At 40.4% G+C, this 19,019-nt stretch overlaps 1 protein-coding gene across 1 annotated transcript in view; it reads right to left on the minus strand.

Moving 5' to 3' along the window:
- Window positions 1–427: 427 nt before the first annotated feature.
- The window catches only part of LOC129831111 (gonadotropin-releasing hormone II receptor-like), a 38,575-nt gene continuing 19,983 nt past the window's right edge, over window positions 428–19,019 (minus strand). The window contains exons 3-4 of the mRNA XM_055894169.1: window positions 10,352–10,553; window positions 428–9,503 (exon numbers count right to left, since the gene is read on the minus strand). Coding sequence (XP_055750144.1) covers window positions 9,085–9,503; window positions 10,352–10,553 — 621 coding nt within the window. The 3' untranslated portion in view covers window positions 428–9,084. The remainder of the gene's footprint in view (window positions 9,504–10,351; window positions 10,554–19,019) is intronic.

Raw genomic sequence — 19,019 nt, forward strand, 5'->3', positions numbered from 1 at the left:
GACCATTTTAAGCGCATTTATATACCATTATTCAACCAAGCTTAAGAGGCTTACAATTTGCCAAGCATGAATGACTATCTCACAATTTTAACCTTAACTGTTCGTTAATGTGTAGTTTTTATTATTATTGATATTTAAAGTAATTGACCCACTGTTAAATGCACCATTAAATGACTGAACAATTGAAAGTATTTGTGAACCCATTTTTGCCATTGGGCCTGGAATCAGACTCCAGATCTTCATTGCAGAGTTGTATCAATGAGGTGTTCGGTTTTCAATTGGCGAACACTTATCACAAGGTTTGTGCAGGATGAAATATGGTGCATTGGGATGATATCAGAAATGTAACGTTTGTAACAAGCATGGTAACAAACCCTGATAGAACATCGGATGGTTCAGGTGAGGAGAGCAAAATCAGAGTACACAGTTCTCCTGTGATGGAGCATAAACTTTTATTTTCAATCGACATTAATACACTTTGAACATATACTAAAGAGACACAACAACCAGAACTTGCATTAGCATTATTATGGTTGCATGTTGTGTTGATCATATAATATACCATGTTTAATGGAATGACTTGGGGAAGGCACAGTGATGCCCAAACGTTGGTAAATACCCATTAAATTGCTGGGAGTTTATATATGGAGTGTGTGACTTTCTTTATTTTGATAGTTTAATGGAATGACTAACCTTGTTTGGGACTCATAACATAGGCTGGTTGGTAGAATCAAGCATCACAAGTCTAGCCTGGATCTAAACTGAATTTTCACTTTACAATATCAGTCTGGGCATTTCTTCATTGGAACCGTGAGATGAAATCTGTAATGAGGGACAATACTCAAAACTAATTTAGGGACTGGGACTGTACTTTATTTATAATAAACAAAAATATAAATGCAACATGTAAAGTGTTGGTCCCATGTTCCATGAGCTGAAATATATGAGATCCCAGAAATGTTCCATGCGCACAAAAAGCTTATTTCTCTCAAATATTGTGCCCAAATCTGTTTATATCCCTGTTAGTGAGCATTTCTCCTTTGCCAAGATAATCCATACACCTGACAGGTGTGGCATATCAAGAAGTTAATTAAACAGCATGGTCATTACACAGGTGCACCTTTTTCTGGGTACAATAAAAGGCCACTCTATGTGCTGTTTTGTCACACAACACAATGCCACAGATGTCTGAAGTTTTGAGGGAGCATGCAATTGGCATGCTGAGTGCAGGAATGTCCACCAGAGCTGTTGTTAATTTCTCTACCATAAGCTACATCCAACATCAATTTAGAGAATTTGTCCAACCTGTCTCACAACTGCAGACCAGGACCTCCATCTGGCTTCTTAACCTGCGGTGATGTGGAGTATTTTTGTCTGTAATAAAGTCCTTTTGTGGGGAAAAACTCATACTGATTGGCTGGATCTGGCTCCCCAGTAGGTGGGCCTGACTCCCAAGTGGGTGGGCCTATGTCCTCCCAGGCCCAACCATAACCTGCCCCGGCCCGGTCATGTGAAATCCATAGATTAAGCCTTATATGAACTGTAATTGTAATCCTTGAAATTGCTGCATGTTGCGTTTATATTTTTGTTCAGTATATAATGAAGGATACCTCTATTTATAATCGGACCCCTTTGAAATTAAAATGGATGGCACTCCCTTCAGTAAAATATGTTTTTTCCCAACCCTTCCTGAATGCTTGAAAACAAGTGACCCTCCACTGTACCCAAAATAATAATTAAAACATAAAGTGGATAGCAGAGAACATGCCAACCATTTACCCTCACTCCTAGATCAGACCAGTGCCGATATGCAGTTTTAGAGACTGTTCTTCGTTTTCTAAGCATTAAATGGCAAAGTAACCAGAAGGTTGTGTATTCACAGACCACCTCCGACAAGGGTAACGGTGAAAAGATATTCATTATAATGAAAACACTGCATGAATCTATCATATTATTTGCTTTCCGAGAAAAAAATACCTTTTATAAACACGTTTCATGCAATTATATGTCATTTTACATGACTGAAGAAGAGCAGAATCTACCGAAGTAACGCAACAGAGCATGGCAACGTATGAGCGCATGCTACAGCACTGGCACCGGAGACGTTTTGATATCAAAACAAGCTATTGCTAAAAAAGAGGATAGTCCAAGTTTGGAAGAGTGCTAAAGTTGTCTATCAACTATAAACATTGGACGCAGAAGAACCAGTTACAAGTGAAGTATCTGATCATCAATGAGTTCGAGAAAAAGTGTGTTTAACACAGCAGCTGCATATCATCAGGTAGGCCTATATGTCCTTGGTAATTTGGGAAATTATCATTTTCTAATTTATTCTATTTTACTACATTATATTGTTGTTACAAAATAGATTTGTTTTGACTGTGGTTAGGGCAAGGGAATATAAGAGCATCTGCTAGGCTAAATTAACAAACTAGGCATGCATAGTTTACCGCATGATCCACAAACTCATGTTTCTAGAAGTTCATTCAAAGGCACTGTAGAATGACTGTATAGCCTTATGAATTGCAGTTGTTGATGTGTTGAAATGTTGAGTGCTCCTGCCAGCCTGTAGCATATCACAAATGCTTCACAATTGATTTCTTAAATGGCAGTCTATAGCTTTGAAATAATAATAATATAGCCTAAATAATTCATTTTTGGCGACCTGTCTTGCTCCTGACTGATTTATGGTTAGTATATTGTTTAATAGCCTGTTTAAATGTCCAACGTCAATTGATAGTGACAGAATCACACATTACTTCCCAAGCAAAGTAAAAAAAAATGTCTCCTCGGCTATCGAAGTTTGTAGTGCAACCTCTAAATGTCATAGAGACAAACCAAAGATATTCCGTATGCATCGGAGTCACGTCTTTCCCAGCATTTTACATAGTTTCTAGCATAAAGCATTGCGGACTAAAGAGTCATTATAGATTGCTTGATATAATCAGGTCCATGTAAGTATTTTCAAAGTCTTAAAGCTTACAAGGGATAGGCCTATGCTTTGAGTCAATTTCTTTAACAAAAGCCACAATACACTCACATATCTCCTCAATGGTGAGGTCACAATACACTCACATACCTCTTATGGTGAGGTCAATAACGCTGATAAATAGCTTCAGAATTCTAGCAGTAGCAAGCTTATCTCCAGTCTTCCTTCTCATCTTCGTGTTCTCCCTTTCAAACTGAACAGGACATCAGTAGGCCTAGTTCGGGCACACACAGATATTGCATTTTTTGGACAAATAAAACATTAGTTTTGGAAGAAACCTTTGACTTGCCTCCTGAAGTGCCACCATACACAGCACAGTCATTGGTTAGGCAGCTAAAAATGGTTTAAATCAGCAAGAGCAGGGCAGGCCTGACCTATCCATTGCAGTGTGTGTAATGCAGTGTAGCCTAGTTTTATTTACTGTACACCATACCAGCAGCGCAAAACTTGGGAAGGAAGTGCATTTTCTTAGAAATATAACTTTGCCATTTGCTTCTCTGAGCATGTTCTTTGTATTAATAGCCTATAGTATAGGCTATGGATAATGTTATTGAGACCACACTAGGAGCACTTAATATTGCACGACCAGCAGGGAATCAGAGATGAGTGGCATCATCGGGCACACATTGAAATACTATAATAAGCAACTAATTCTGAAACCCTGAGCAATATAACATTTAATAGATTACAAATTACATGACCCTCCCCTGGACTAAATAAAAAAACATTAAACCCTCCCCCTTCCTCATTTTGCTCCGGGTAACAATTGTGTACATTTCGACTGCTCCCTTGTTACAGATTGCATTCAATCAATCAGAAAATGACCTGATCTGGACATCCTCTTTAGATGTTGTTGAACTGGGAAAATCAAGCTTGCAACAATACAATAAATTGTCTCAAGCAATTGAATAGGCTTTAGAAATAGTATCTGTAAAACAAAAATAAAAATACAAATAGTATGTACTGATAACAAAAATGTATGATAAACCCAGATTTTTTTTATATAAAGTGCCTTCGGAAAGTATTCAAACCCCTTGACTTTTTCCACATTTTGTTACTTTACAGCCTTAACCTAAAATGGATCATCTATCTACACACAATACCCCATAATGACAAAGGGAAAACAGGCTTTTTGAAATGTTAGCAAATGTATTAAAAATAAGTATTCAGACCCTTTGCTATGAGACTCGAAATTGAGCTGCGGTGCATCCTGTTTCCATTTGTTATCCTGGAGATGTTTCTACAACTTGATTGGAGTCCACCTGTGGTAAATTCAATTGATTGGACATGAGTTGGTAAGACCTGTCTATATAAGGTCCCACAGTTGACAGCGCATGTCAGAGCAAATACCAAGCCATGAGGTCAAAGGAATTGTCCGTAGAGCTCCGAGGCAGAATTGTGTCGAGGCACAGATCTGGGGAAGGGTACCAAAAAATTTCTGCAGCATTGAAGGTCCCCAAGAACACAGTGGCCTCCATCATTCTGAAATGGAAGAAGTTTGTAACCACCAAGACTCTTCATAGAGTCACTTTGACTGGCCGCCCAGTCAAAGTGAGCAATCGGGGGAGAAGGGCCTTGGTCAGGGAGGTCCCTTCTGTCACTGACAGAGCTCCAGAGTTCTTCTGTGGAGATGGGAGCACCTTCCAGAAAGACAACCGTCTCTGCAGCACTCCAACAATCAGCCCTTTATGGTAGAGTGACCTAACGGAAGCCACTCTTCAGTAAAAGGCACATGGCAGCCCGCTTGGAGTTTTCCAAAAGGCACCTAAAGACTCTCAGACCATGAGAAACAAGATTATCTGGTCTTAGGAAACCAAGACTGAACTCTTTGGCCTGAATGCCAAGCGTCATGTCTGGAGGAAACCAGGCACCATCCCTACGGTGAAGCCTGGTGGTGGCAGCATCATGCTGTGGGGATGTTTTTCAGTGGCAGGGACTGAGAGACTAGTCAGGATTGAGGGAAAGATGAACGGAGCAAAGTACAGAGAGATCCTTGATGAAAACCTATTCCAGAGAACTCAGGACCTCAGACTTGGGCGAAGGTTCACCTTCCAACAGGAGAACGACCCTAAGCACACAGCCAAGACAACGCAGGAGTGGCTTCGGGACAAGACTCTGAATGTGCTTGAGTAGCCCAGCCAGAGCCCGGACTTGAACCCGATCGAACATCTTTGGAGAGACCTGAAAATAGCTGTGCAGCAACGCTCCCCTTCCAACCTGACAGAGCTTCAGAGGATCTGCAGAGAAGAATGGGAGAAACTCCCCAAATAGAGGTGTGCCAAGCTTGTAGCGTCATACCCAAGAAGACTCAAGGCTGCAATTGCTGCCAAAGGTGCTTCAACAAAGTACTGAGTAAAGGGTCTGAATACTTATGTAAATGTATAATTGTAACGGCTGTCTGTGGTAAGTGTCCATGTTTTAATAATATAAACTGAACACTACACAAATAACAAAATAACAAATGTGAACGAACCGAAACAGTACCGTGTGGCGACAAACACTGACACGGAAGACAAACACCCACAAACCAACAGTGAAAACAGGCAACCTAAATATGTCTCCCAATCAGAGACAATGCAAAACACCTGCTTCTGATTGAGAACCATATCAGGCTAAATGAACAAACCTAAACATAGAAACAAATAACATAGACTGCCCACCCCAACTCACGCCCTGACCATACTAAATAAAGACAAAACAAGGGAAAATAAAGGTCAAAACGTGACAATAATTTCATTTTTTTATGTTTAAAAAATGAGCAAACATCTATAAAACCTGTTTTTTTCTTTGTTATTATGGGGTATTGTATGTAGATTTATGAGGGGGGAAAATATTTAATACATTTTAGAATAAGGCTGTAATCTAACAACATTTGGAAAAGGTCAAGGGGTCTGAATACTTTCCGAAGGCACTGTGTCTTGCACTTACTATTAAAACCACATTACTGTTGTGTTTCGTTTGTTTTGTTTGTAGTCTGGCCCTATAAAGATCCGTAACATGCCATTATAGTGAAGTTTACAGACAACAGTCAATGGCACTAACGAAGAGGCAGTGGACAACAAAGAAGCAAAACTGTGAAATTCAACACTGACACTAAATAAATGTTGGATTTGGGTGTCAAGAAATCTTGGATAAACTCTTCCAGTCAAAGGACATCGATACTTTCAGTTGCACCATGCTGGAGAACATCCAGATGTTCAAGAACCCTGGGTGCTACCGTTACCAACAGGAAATCAAGGACAAATAATAGAGAAAGGTGGTTTCAGAGTACCTTTACTGGCATTTCATCATGAAGAATCAAGCAACCATCGCTAAGTTTGAAGATGAATTAATCGGAGGAGTTGGAGAAGCACCCAGAGCTATTCTGTGGCACAATGTGCTTCACCAACATCAAACAGACACTTGAGATCATCGAGACGCTCTTGGTCAAGAGGTTGTCGCCGAGGGCAGCAACAGGAGGCTTAGGGAAATTTCCAGTCCAATCTCGAGGGACCAGGAAAAGAGTAGACACTAGAAGAGATGGTGTTCTTTACGACTGGACTTAACTGCATCCCTCCTCCCACTGCTAGTATAATATATGTGGGAACGTACTCAGATTACCCAACGGAAGACTTCGAAACGAATATGGCGTTTGGCAGTCCTGGCCACTTACAAAAAGTACTTGAGATAGCACTACGTAGTTCTTTGCCATATTTTTGTTAACAAACCCTTTTCCGTGACAAACAAAAAAGGGGGAAAAATAGCTACATTTGTCCATGTGGGTTTTCGTGCTGTCACAATCACAATTCATACTGGACCAATAAGATTCGGTGGAACATTTTAGCCATGCATAGAATGATTACAAGAGTTGAAAATATCAGGTGTGTAAACAGAGATGATTAGGCTGAGTACAACACAAGACATTGAGAAAACACAAATCTCTGTATATGAATTTGTTCCTTATTAAACACTGACCCGTTGCCTACTCACTGGCATTTGTTTTTCGGGGTCTAGCTTATAACGTCACTGGCTCCATAGCGACCTAAATTGTAATTGCCTTCCCTTTGACTTAAGAAGTAAACATTTCTCAGAAACAGTTCAACTGAGCCTACGCTGTATCATAAAAAAATTCTGTCTTGATACAGTAGGATTTGTTTAAGACAGTAGGATTTGTTTAAGCCTGTGGACCGACTTACTCAAGAATTAGTTGTAATGAGTGTTTGATTCTTGCTGAGACATCAACAATGCCCAGTTAGTTCATCTTGTAGTAATTCCCGTGTGATGATCCAGAGGATAGAAATTCAAAAGAGGTCCCAAGGTTCTGTCCTCCCTGGCCAAAGACCCAAAGTATGTGGTCCAAATATTTGATGTTCAATATGATCCTCCTTGGGTACATAAGAGTTGTTTGCTTAGTGTCAGAAGCGAAGCAGTTCTCTAGGAAGTCTATACTGTTCTGTGGATATATCTAAACTCTTAGGAAAAAACGGTTCCAAAAGGGTTCTACGGCTGTCCTTTCTATGAATGTACTGTACTGCAACCAGGGTCTTCACTGAAATCCCAAAGTACAAAGTCATTAATTGAAGAAATGTACTTTTAATCCAAGGTACTAGTTAACTAGATATTCCCCTAGAGGCTGGTTTAAAGGAAGTGTTTGAGTGTTCTGGCTAAGACACTGGAGGTCTTTACATTCATAGTGGAACTGCCAGGACCCACTCAATAATACGGATAATGTTCTAGAATCCATTCTTCCATTACCAAGCTTTATGAAGCTGTATGTGAAATAGTCATAGGGCCAGTTTTCCAGATCCAGATTAAGCCTAAACCTAGACTAAAAAGAGTCTCAATTGACCACATGTTTGGTTAAGTAGTCTTAGGACTCTATTTAATCTGTATCGCTGAAGCACTAGATTGCGCAATAGAAATTTAAAGGTGATTTCCGATTGAGCCGACATATGCAGTGATTACCATGAGTGCAGTCTTCGGCTTTAAATTTAAATTATGCTCTAAAGCTGAACTTCAGCGATACAGATTGAATAGAGCCCTTAATTTGGGTCTGGGAAACGGGCACTAAAGAGATCAGGGAGTAAAATAATCTGTATCCTACACACTGTAAACCAGCCAATTTAACCAAGTGTTATTCTGTGAGTTGAGTGGCATTTGAGCTAATGTGTTAAAGTGTGTTTACTCAACACTCTCTGCTCGAAGTTAGCTGAATTTGAAAAAGCTTGTTGAGTAAACTTACAAATTACTTACAAATTCAGGTTTGCTCAAAACAAATCAAAACCACACCAACATATTCATATTTCCCAGCATGCTCTCTTGCAGGTTGATTTTCAGAATGGTTTGTTTCAATACTTGTGTTTTTGCATGTACTTTGATTGGTTAATCTTATGCTACACAAACATAAATAACATAAATGTTTCTAAACTAATACAATCTGTTAGTAGTTGAACTTATTGCACCCGTTTCTGAGATGTCTGTTCCAGTTTATATGATTTAGGTAGTCTCAATAATCAACATTCCTACCCCGGCAGTCATTCTGAATGCATGTTGTGGGTTATTAAAAGTTCCAGTTGTTGGATATCCTCACTCTGGCTCGATTCCAACAGGAATTACACACCACTTTGCAAGCCAGCCTAATGAGACATGCAGGCTTAATGTGACCTACAAACTAAGAGTTTCAGACCATTGTGTTAGGGTTTATACAATATATTATCATAAATAGTTACATTTTAAAGATGACATTCACTTAGACACTCACTTGGGGATAGCTACAGTACGGAAAACCTTTGAATACATCAAGCATGTCTCTGTCGCTAACAAATACAGTCATGGGTGGTAATACATTTCACTCAAAAGGCAAGGCACTCAGGGAAATCTGCAAAAAAGGTTAAATACATTTTCTAGTTAAATTGTATGTTTACTCAACCTAAAATTCTAAGTCGAGTGAACATACAATTCAACTTGAGAATGTATGTTACTTCAGCTACTGTATACTATATGCCCAAATGTTGAGCAAACTCACAATCCTATTGCAGCTGGTTTGTTTACAATTGTACGTTAAATCAACATATGTATTTTTTTACACTGCAGTTGAACAAGAGGCCCACGGATATCTACCCCAGGTTTCCACTTGGCTGGTCGCCACTGGGATTGTCAGACTCTGCCTCTCTGCTTGCCCTGCCCCCCCGACACGCCAGGCGGTCCAAGGACCTCGGGGAGACGTCCTGCGATCGGCAGCGGCAGCAGCAGGCAACCACATCAGCCAGGTCGGCCCGGAAGGAGGGCGTGTAGAAGCCGTAGATCACTGGGTCGCAACATGTGTTGAGGTTGCCGAAGACGAAAAGGGCGTGGTGGACGTACTCGGGTGTCTCCTGGAGCATGGCTGGCTGGAACCAGTACCAGATGCCCAGGAGGTAGTATGGCGTCCAGCAAATCACGAAGGACGCCACGATCACGATGGTCATCTTCAGGGTCTTCATTCGCGCCTTGGGGATCATGTCGGCACCACTTCGCCTAAGGCACGGCTCCCCACCTGAAGTGATAACAGACATACACAGTTTGTGAGGAGATATGGAATGGTACTATGTAAGTTGAAGATGTTGATGATAACAAGAGCCCTGGGTTTCCTGACCATGTAACCTGATCAGGACCTGACTATGGCTGATTGATTCATGTATTAGATGTACAAAAAGTGAGACTATAACACTGAGTGTACAAAACATTATGAACACCTGCTCTTTCCATGACATAGACTGACCAGGTGAAAGCTATGATCCCTTATTGGTATCACTAAATCCACTTAAATTAGTGTAGATGAAGGGGAGGAGACAGGTTAAAGAAGGGTTTTTTAAGCTTTGAAATAATTGAGACATGGATTGTGTATGTGTGCCATTCAGAGGGTGAATGGGCAAGAAAAAAGATTTAAGTGCCTTTGAACGGGTTGCCAGGTGCACTGGTTTTAGTGTGTCAAGAACTTCAAAGCACACAGTTTTCTGTGTGCATGAAGAATGGTCCACCACCCAAAGGACAGCCAGCAAACTTGACACAACTGTGGGAAGCATTGGAGTCAACATGTGCCAGCCTCCCTGTGGAACGCTTTCGACACATTGTAGAATCCATACCCCAACGAATTGAGGCTGTTCTGAGGGCAAAAGGGGGTGCAACTCAATATTAGGAAGGTGTTCAGTGTATAAAGGTACAAAAAAATATGAGATTTTCTTGGTCAGATCATGTGGACAGTAACAACTTTGGGCTCTAAATATGACAATCGAGTATGTGTTGTTGAAATGTCCAATAGTCAAATATATCACGAAAGCCAAGAATGCAGTGTGCAGAGTCTCTTCACCTTTTACACTAACACACAGACACACAGACACACACCTTTGCCCTTGTGCATCTGACGGCTGATCTCGATGAGGATGCGGGTGTAGCAGAAGCTCATTACTAACAGGGGGAACACATAAAGCGTGACAAAGTGGAACATGTTGTAGACCGTCTCTTGCCAGCGATGGTGGAAGCTTCCATGCGTCACACACTGAGTGAATTCCACTCCCTCGGCTTTGATTGCTCGAAAAATGAACAGCTATGAGATAAAGAAAGACAAACGGGCAGTGAGAAATCATGATTAAGGTCTATTAATCAATCAATACAAAATGTATTTCAAGCCCTCTTGACAGCAACAGGTCTTTAAAGTAAACCTGACCTATTGACCAGCAAAGCGCATACGAGGCACAGTGACAAGGAAAAGCTCCCTAGAGGGAAGAAACCTAGAGACGAATGAGACTCTGGGTTCGATTCAATCCGCATCACAGAAGTTCAGCGCTATAGTGTGATTGAAGTTTAAAGGCAATGTTCCTTGATCCTTGGAGACTGCTTTCACAGTAAACCATGCATAATCCGGCTCAATCAGAAATGTCCTTTAAATTACAATTGCGCTATAGTACGGAACTTCCGCGGTACGGATTGAATCGAGCCCTCAGAGGGTGGGGCCCATTCTCTGGCTGTACAGGGTAGATGATATGTAGTGCCCATCAGAAATAAAATACCATGTTAACTTGGTCTCCTGGTGTGGTAAATTGATTGCTCAATTATAAGGGCAATGATGCATTAATAAGTACAGAATTACTATACATACATACGTTAATGGAGTGAAGAAAAGTATAATTACACAGGACAGACAATTTTACGCACTCAGCGGCCTTTGAATGGCCTAATCAGAAATCTAGTGCAAACTCGATCTATTCTAATCGGTTAGAATGATGATTCCTTTCAAAACAATTTCTGCACCAGAGGTGATATGATGTAGAAATGATATGCTGTAACAGATATGAATTTAATGTGAAGACTAAAGTCCTAAAGCATAAATCTCTATCATTTTTTAATCTCTATCATTTTTAAATTGCCTTGTTATAGCATATCAGGAATCTGTAATAAAATACAGTATAATCCAGTCATCTTGTACAGTGCTGAGCCAGTCATGTTCATGACCTTTGACACAGGTTGCATGCCTCTCCCATTTTGGGGTGTTTTAACTGTTTATTGGAAATGCTTATGTTTATAAATATAACAAGTTAAGTATTAAGTATTAAGTATATATTTTTGTTAGCTATTTTGGTATAATGTTTCTGCATTTGTATATTTTGTAAATACAACCTCTGGATCCAGTCTCCTCCATTACCTGTACGGTTAATAAATACCACCGATTTCTACATCTGTTCTACTGACTGTCTCGACAGTTGCTGCTCCATACCAACTAAATAGGCTGCCAGCTCCTCTATTTTAACACTGAGCACAAGTGTGATAGCCCATGGGTGCTTTTGTGAATGTTTAGGCCAATACTTCGTTACGCTTGAGGCTGGAAATAAATAAGTGATCTTCACTCCAGTTATGACCCATAGATGGGGTTCATATTGCTCTCACATCTTACCCTGGTCCTGCATTCCTATCTGGAATGGACGAAATTAACTGTCAATGCTTTTATGTTTCAAATAGTCTTAAAAATTATGTTTTAACTAGCATAATATCGTTTTCTTCCCTTTGCCGTATTATAATTTCCTTTTAAGGCAAATTCTTGCACTTTCTCAGTATTTCATGCAATTCATGACAGACTGTCATACACGCCGCTTCTTGCTCGCTGTTTTCCACTTCCTCCATCACCAGCATTCAATATCAATTAAATGCACAAGGACACACACAAATCAATGTTAATCAGCGTATTTTCTTTGGCTTTGTCAGCTACAGTGCTTTCAGAAAGTATTCATACCCCTTGACGTATTCCACATTTTGTTATGTTACAGCCTCAATTTCAAAATGGATCAAATAAATACAAATCGCACCCATCTACACACAATACAACATAATGACAAAGTGAAAACATGTTTTTAGATTTATTTGATTTATTTATTGAAAAGGAAATACAGGAATATCTCATTTGCATAAGTATTCACACCCCTGTCAATACTTTGTAGAAGCACCTTCGCCAGTGATTACAGCTGTGAGTCTTTCTGGGTAAGTCTCTAAAGAGCTTTCCACACCTGGATTGAGCAACATTTGCCCATTATTCTTTTCAAAATTCTTCAAACAATTTTCAGGTATTGCTGTCACACCCTGATCTGTTTCACCTCTTTGTGCTTGTCTCCACCTCCCTCCAGGTGTCGACCATCTTCCTCATTATCCCCAGTGTATTTATACCGGTGTTCTCTGTTTGTCTGTTGCCAGTTCGTCTTGTCTTGTCAGGTCTTACCAGCATGTTTTCCTGTCTCACTGCTGTCTCAAGTTCTGTATCCCTGGTTCTGGCCATTCTGCCTGCCCTGACCCCGAGCCTGCATGCTGTTCTGTACCTTATTGACTCTGCCCTGGATTCCGGACCTCTGCCTGCCCTTGACCTGTCTTTTTTTAATGTATTTTTTTATTTAACCTTTATTTAACTAGGCAAGTCAGTTAAGAACAAATTCTCCTTTACAGTGACGGCCTACCAAAAGGCAAAAGGCCTCCTGCGGGGACGGGGCCTGGGATAAAAAATGTTTTAAACAACATAAATATATGACAAAACACACATCACAACAAGAGAGACACAACACTACAAAGAGAGACCTAAGACAACAACATAACAAGGCAGCAAAACATGACAACACAGCGTGGTAGCAACACAACATGGTACTAGCACAAAAACATGGTACAAACATTATTGGGCAAAGTCAACAGCACAAAGGTTAAGAAGGTAGAGACAACAATACATTTTTACTCCTGGACTTATTTAGGCTTGCCATAACAAAGGGGTTGAATACTTATTGACACAAGACATTTCAGCTTTTCACTTGTAAAAGTTTTGAAAAACATAATTTCGCTTTGACATTATGGGGTGTCATGACGTGGCCTTCTTTGGGTATAGCGTGCCTTCCCCCTCTCTCTGTCACCTACACCCAGGCTGCTGTTATCTCAGGTCGTAAATTCCTGGAGAATTCTCTTCCTCATGGCCAGACAGTATATAGAGAGAAAAGGTTTCACAGGAGATCAAAGAACTTCTCCAGCAACTTGACAACTGAACAATGTACATGTTTTTGAAAAGGTGTACACGGTCAGGGAAGAATCCAGCTACGACCGGTCCATTTCGTTTAGTGTTTGTGAAACTCATGAGACAATACAGCCACATTACCATAACCCTGTTTATACAAGAGTCTCAGTTATGAGGCTTGCATCTAATTGTTGAATAAAATGAATGAGTAAAGATGAAACTATTTGTGAACTTATGTAATGTTATTTTAAACTGTTTAATGAAAGGGAACCCAATTCCCTTTAAAGTTAACTAAGTCACAGACATTGATCTGGCGTCATAGGACAGCCCCTTTCTACTGATACGAATATAACCCCCACCGGGAGGAATTCCCTTCAGACCATGCTTCTCTCAATTACGAGAGGGCTAAGGTTTGAGTAGAGACCAGCTTACCTCGATAACCGAGAGGGCTAAGGTTTGAGTAGATTGCTGAAATCTTAACCATACCACGTGGTTAAACTCTGAGACTATCGATACCGACAGAATAAGAACAAATCTTTGATACTAATTACTAGTCTGCAGCTAGGAATTATGTACCCATGAACGCGAAGGCCGACAACCGCCGAAACATCTATTCTATAACAACATTGCTGAATGTTACTCTGAGCTATCCATTCTAACCATGGCAGAGAGAGAGAGGGCGGACAAACTCTCCAACAGAAACTAACTTTCCAACAGAGATCACGACGACATACTAAGCGTGAATATATATATTGATTTCAATTATTCCCGAATGAGTGAGCGTTCATGTGCAAAGGATTAGCATTTCAATTGTTATAATTATCAACTTTGTAGTGTCTTATCTTTCGTGCCCTTCTCAGTCCCTTTGTCTAACAAGTCGCCATGCCGGTTTAGCAAACTAGGGAACATTCTCCTATCATTTCCTTGTAACCATATCTACTTGTTTGTTTGTGTGTGCATTTCTGTGATTATTTAGTTAGTTAGTAAATAAATAAATGATTGAGACAATTGATGTATGGATGACTCATAGTGAAGACTGTGTTTGTGCAGATAACCAACAATTTACAATGTTTGCAATGAGTCTAACTTGAGGTAAAGAATAATTCATTAATTAGAAGACTAATTGATCAGATATTAAAATATCTGAAAGTTATATTAGGAAAATTATAACTTTTTAATCTGCATATTTTCCTTGGTTCCCCGACTTCCTAGTTAATTACATCTACCTGATTAGTTAATCACGTAATAATAATTACAGAGAATTGATTTGATAAACTAAACAGTCTTCAGTTTAATGATGCCAAAGACACGACAGGGGTATTGTGTGTAGGCCAGTGAAAAAATAATATATTTAATCCATTTTAAATTCAAGGGGTGTGAATACTTTCTGAAGGCACTGTTTGCAGACATCACTCTCAGACACACGTATCTCCTATAATTGCATAAATACAAATGGCATGGGGAACCAGAAGCGAATAGCTTCCCTTCCCTTGTAACACCTTCCATCATAATGTCCTCATATCTATAGCTATCGTAGCAGACAAAAGTGACAGAGACAGAGACAGAGAAAATATCATAATGACTTATGAATGTAAACAGTTTTTCTGGTTGTAGAAAAGTCAGCAGTATTACACATAGGTAAAGATGTTTCTTTCTGGAAAATACAACTTTTACAAATAGTATACCATGACATTACAGAAGATGTCAGAAAAACATCACTGCAACCAGTTTTGCCTGCTGGGAGAGCTTCACTTCGCTATTCTATTTTTGGCAGTGTTTTTGATGAGGGCCTTTGAGGGTACATTTTGCCACCGTTCTGCTGTACTGAAGTGCTAATAAAATCGGCTTTCAGTCACCTCCCACTGGGCACAAACGTAATTCAATTTATACTAAAAAAACATAAACGCAAAATATAGTGTTCGTTTATTTTTCATGAGCTGAAATAAAAGACCACAGAAATGTTCTATATGCACAAAAAGCTTATTTCTCTAAAATGTTGTGCCAAAATGTGTTTACATCCCTGTTAGTGAGCATTTCTCCTTACCAAGATAATCCATCCCACTGACAGGTGTGGCATATCAAGTAGCAGATTAAAAGGTCAAATCTTTGAAATTGTTGCACGTTGCGTTTTTTATTTTTGTTCAGTGTATATTTGGTAAAGTCAACCAACATGAATTCAACATGAAATCATCAACAACTGTCACCATGTCATTGGATTTAGGTTAAAAGTCGGGTGAAAAAAATACTAAATTCCCTTAAATTGATGGCTTTCTGAAAATCCAATCAGTTTTCACAACATTGTGAAAACAATGTTGATTCAACCAGGTTTTGTGCTGAATGAATTGAACCACTGACCAACTCCACCAATCCTTGAAAATCCTTGGTCAATTAGTAAGCATAAACATGGAAACACTCAATATGAGATGGCTTCTGTCTGCACATAATATCTGCTCCATGATTATCATCATTTAAAGTGTGTGTGCGTGCGTGCCTGCATACATAGTAAATGAGATGGATTCAATAATCCATGTATTTTCAACCGTTCGCTGCCTGCACCCGCACGCCCGACTAGCATCACCACCCTGGACGGTTCCGACCTAGAATATGTGGACATCTATAAGTACCTAGGTGTCTGGCTAGACTGCAAACTCTCCTTCCAGACTCATATCAAACATCTCCAATCCAAAATCAAATCTAGAGTCGGCTTTCTATTCCGCAACAAAGCCTCCTTCACTCACGCCGCCAAACTTACCCTAGTAAAACTGACTATCCTACCGATCCTCGACTTCGGCGATGTCATCTACAAAATAGCTTCCAATACTCTACTCAGCAAACTGGATGCAGTTTATCACAGTGCCATCCGTTTTGTTACTAAAGCACCTTATACGACCCACCACTGCGACCTGTATGCCCTAGTCGGCTGGCCCTCGCTACATGTTCGTCGTCAGACCCACTGGCTCCAGGTCATCTACAAGGCTATGCTAGGTAAAGTGCCGCCTTATCTCAGTTCACTGGTCACGATGGCTACACCCACCCGTAGCACGCGCTCCAGCAGGTGTATCTCACTGATCATCCCTAAAGCCAAAACCTCATTTGGACGCCTTTCCTTCCAGTCCCATGCTGCCTGCGACTGGAACGAATTGCAAAAATCTCTGAAGTTGGAGACTTTTATCTCCCTCAACAACTTTAAAAATCTGCTATCCGAGCAGCTAACCGATCGCTGCAGCTGTACATAGTACATCTATCTGTAAACTACCCACCCAATTTACCTACCTCACCCCACATACTGCTTTTATTTATTTACTTTTCTGCTCTTTTGCACACCAGTATCTCTTCTTGCACGTGATCATCTGATGATTTATCACTCCAGTGTTAATCTGCTAAATTGTAATTATTCGATTTATTGCCTACCTCATGCCTTTTGCACACATTGTATATAGATTCTCTTTTTTTTCTACCATGTTATTGACTTGTTTATTGTTTACTCCATGTGTAACTCTGTGTTGTTGTCTGTTCACACTGCTATGCTTTATCTTGGCCAGGTCGCAGTTGCAAATGAGAACTTGTTCTCAACTAGCCTACCTGGTTAAATGAAGGTGAAATAAAATAAAATAAAATAAAAAAATTCTCTTCACAGCCACAGTCACCAGTGCTGTGTTCAGTCACCATCAGATGAGTTGACTTAATTGCTTAACCAGGAACATGCATTTCCCATAGAATGGCCATCCATGTCAAGTGTGTATGTGTGGTTGGTAAAGGGGCCATATTGATCTCTCCACAACTCACCACCCACCCTCCTTTCTCTGAGCTAACATCTCTCTCCCCCGCCTTGTGTCTCTCCCTCCCTTTTACAGCCGATGTTCTGTGTTGTTCCCTTCTTCATTTGGAACAACAGCCACTGACTAGCACCTCCAAGGTTGTGTCCACTGACAGCCAGAAATGTCATCTCTCCGAGGCGCTGACATTAAGGGGATTGGATTTGTGGTAAACTCTCTCTCTGTGACAGTAAAAAAAGAGGGAACACTGAAATCTAGCCATGCGGGGAGGGAAAGCAATTTTCTCTCAGTGCAGTGCAATGGGGCCTTCAACTCTGAACTCAAATCAAATCAAATGGAATTGATTGAGTGTCCAAAGTACTGTACTTTCGGTTACAAATTGATCTGTGAGCATGGAATGAAATCTACTCCCTCATTTCTCAATTCAAATTCAAAATCAGTGCGTATTGGCATGAAATACATGTAAATACAAAAATATTGCAAAAGAAAAATGGTTTAAATAGGAGTAAAATTGAAAAAATCAACATGCTTTGTTTATAAAGACCAATTGACAATACACCTCAAATGAATGAATATATACAGTGCCTTATTAAGTATTCAGACCCCTTGACATTTTCCACATTTTGTTTTTACAGCCTTATTCTAAAATTGATTAAATAAATTCAAATCCTAATCAATCTACACCGAATACCCCATAATGACAAAGTGAAAACTGTTTTTTTTCATACAAATCTGAAATAACTTATTTACAAAAGTATTCAAACCCTTTGCTATGAGACTCGAAATTGAGATCAGGTGCATCCTGTTTCCATTGATCATTCAATTGATTCAATTCAATTGATTGGACATGATTTGGAATGGCACACACCTGTCTATATAAGGTCCCACAGTTGACAGTGCATGTCAGAGCAAAAACCAAGCCATGAGGTCGAAGGAATTGTCTGTAGAGCTCAGAGACAGGATTGTGTCGAGGCACAGATCTGGGGAAAGGTACCAAAACAATTCTGCAGCATTGAAGATCCCTAAGAACACAGTGGCCTTCATCACTCTTAAATGGAAGTAGTTTGGAACCATTAAAACTCCTCCTAGAGCTGGCCGCCCGGCCTAACTGAGCAATCGGGGTAGAAGGGCCTTGGCCAAGGAGGTGACCAAGAACCCGATGGTCACTCTGACAGAGCGGCAGAATTCCTCGGTGGAGATGGGAGTACCTTCCAGAAGGACAACCATCTCTGCAGCACTCCACCAATCAGGCCTTTATGGTAGAGTGGCCAGACGGAAGCCACTCCTCAGTAAAAGGCACATGACAGCCCGCTTGGAGTTTGCCAAAAGGCACCTAAAGAACTCCCAGACCATGAGAAACAAGATTCTCTGGTCTGATGAAACCAAGATTCAACTCTTTGACAAGAATGCCAAGACTCACATCTGGAGGAAACCTGGCACTATCCATAATGTGTAGTATGGTGGTGGCAGCATCATGCTGTGGGGATGATTTTCAGTGGCAGGGACTGGGAGACTAGTCAGGATCGGGGGAAAGATGAATGGTCAAAGTACAGAGAGATCCTTGATGAAAACCTGCTCCAGAGCGCTCAGGACCTCAGACTGGGCTGAAGGTTCACCTTCCAACAGGACAATGACCCTAAGCACACAGCCAAGACAATGCAGGAGTGGCTTCGGGACAAGTCTACCATGGTTCTTGAGTGGCCCTGCCAGAGCCCGGACTTGAACCCAATCTAACGTCACTGGAGAGACCTCAAATAGC

The sequence above is a fragment of the Salvelinus fontinalis genome, chromosome 32 (assembly GCF_029448725.1).
Source record: "Salvelinus fontinalis isolate EN_2023a chromosome 32, ASM2944872v1, whole genome shotgun sequence".
Classification (NCBI taxonomy): domain Eukaryota; kingdom Metazoa; phylum Chordata; class Actinopteri; order Salmoniformes; family Salmonidae; genus Salvelinus; species Salvelinus fontinalis.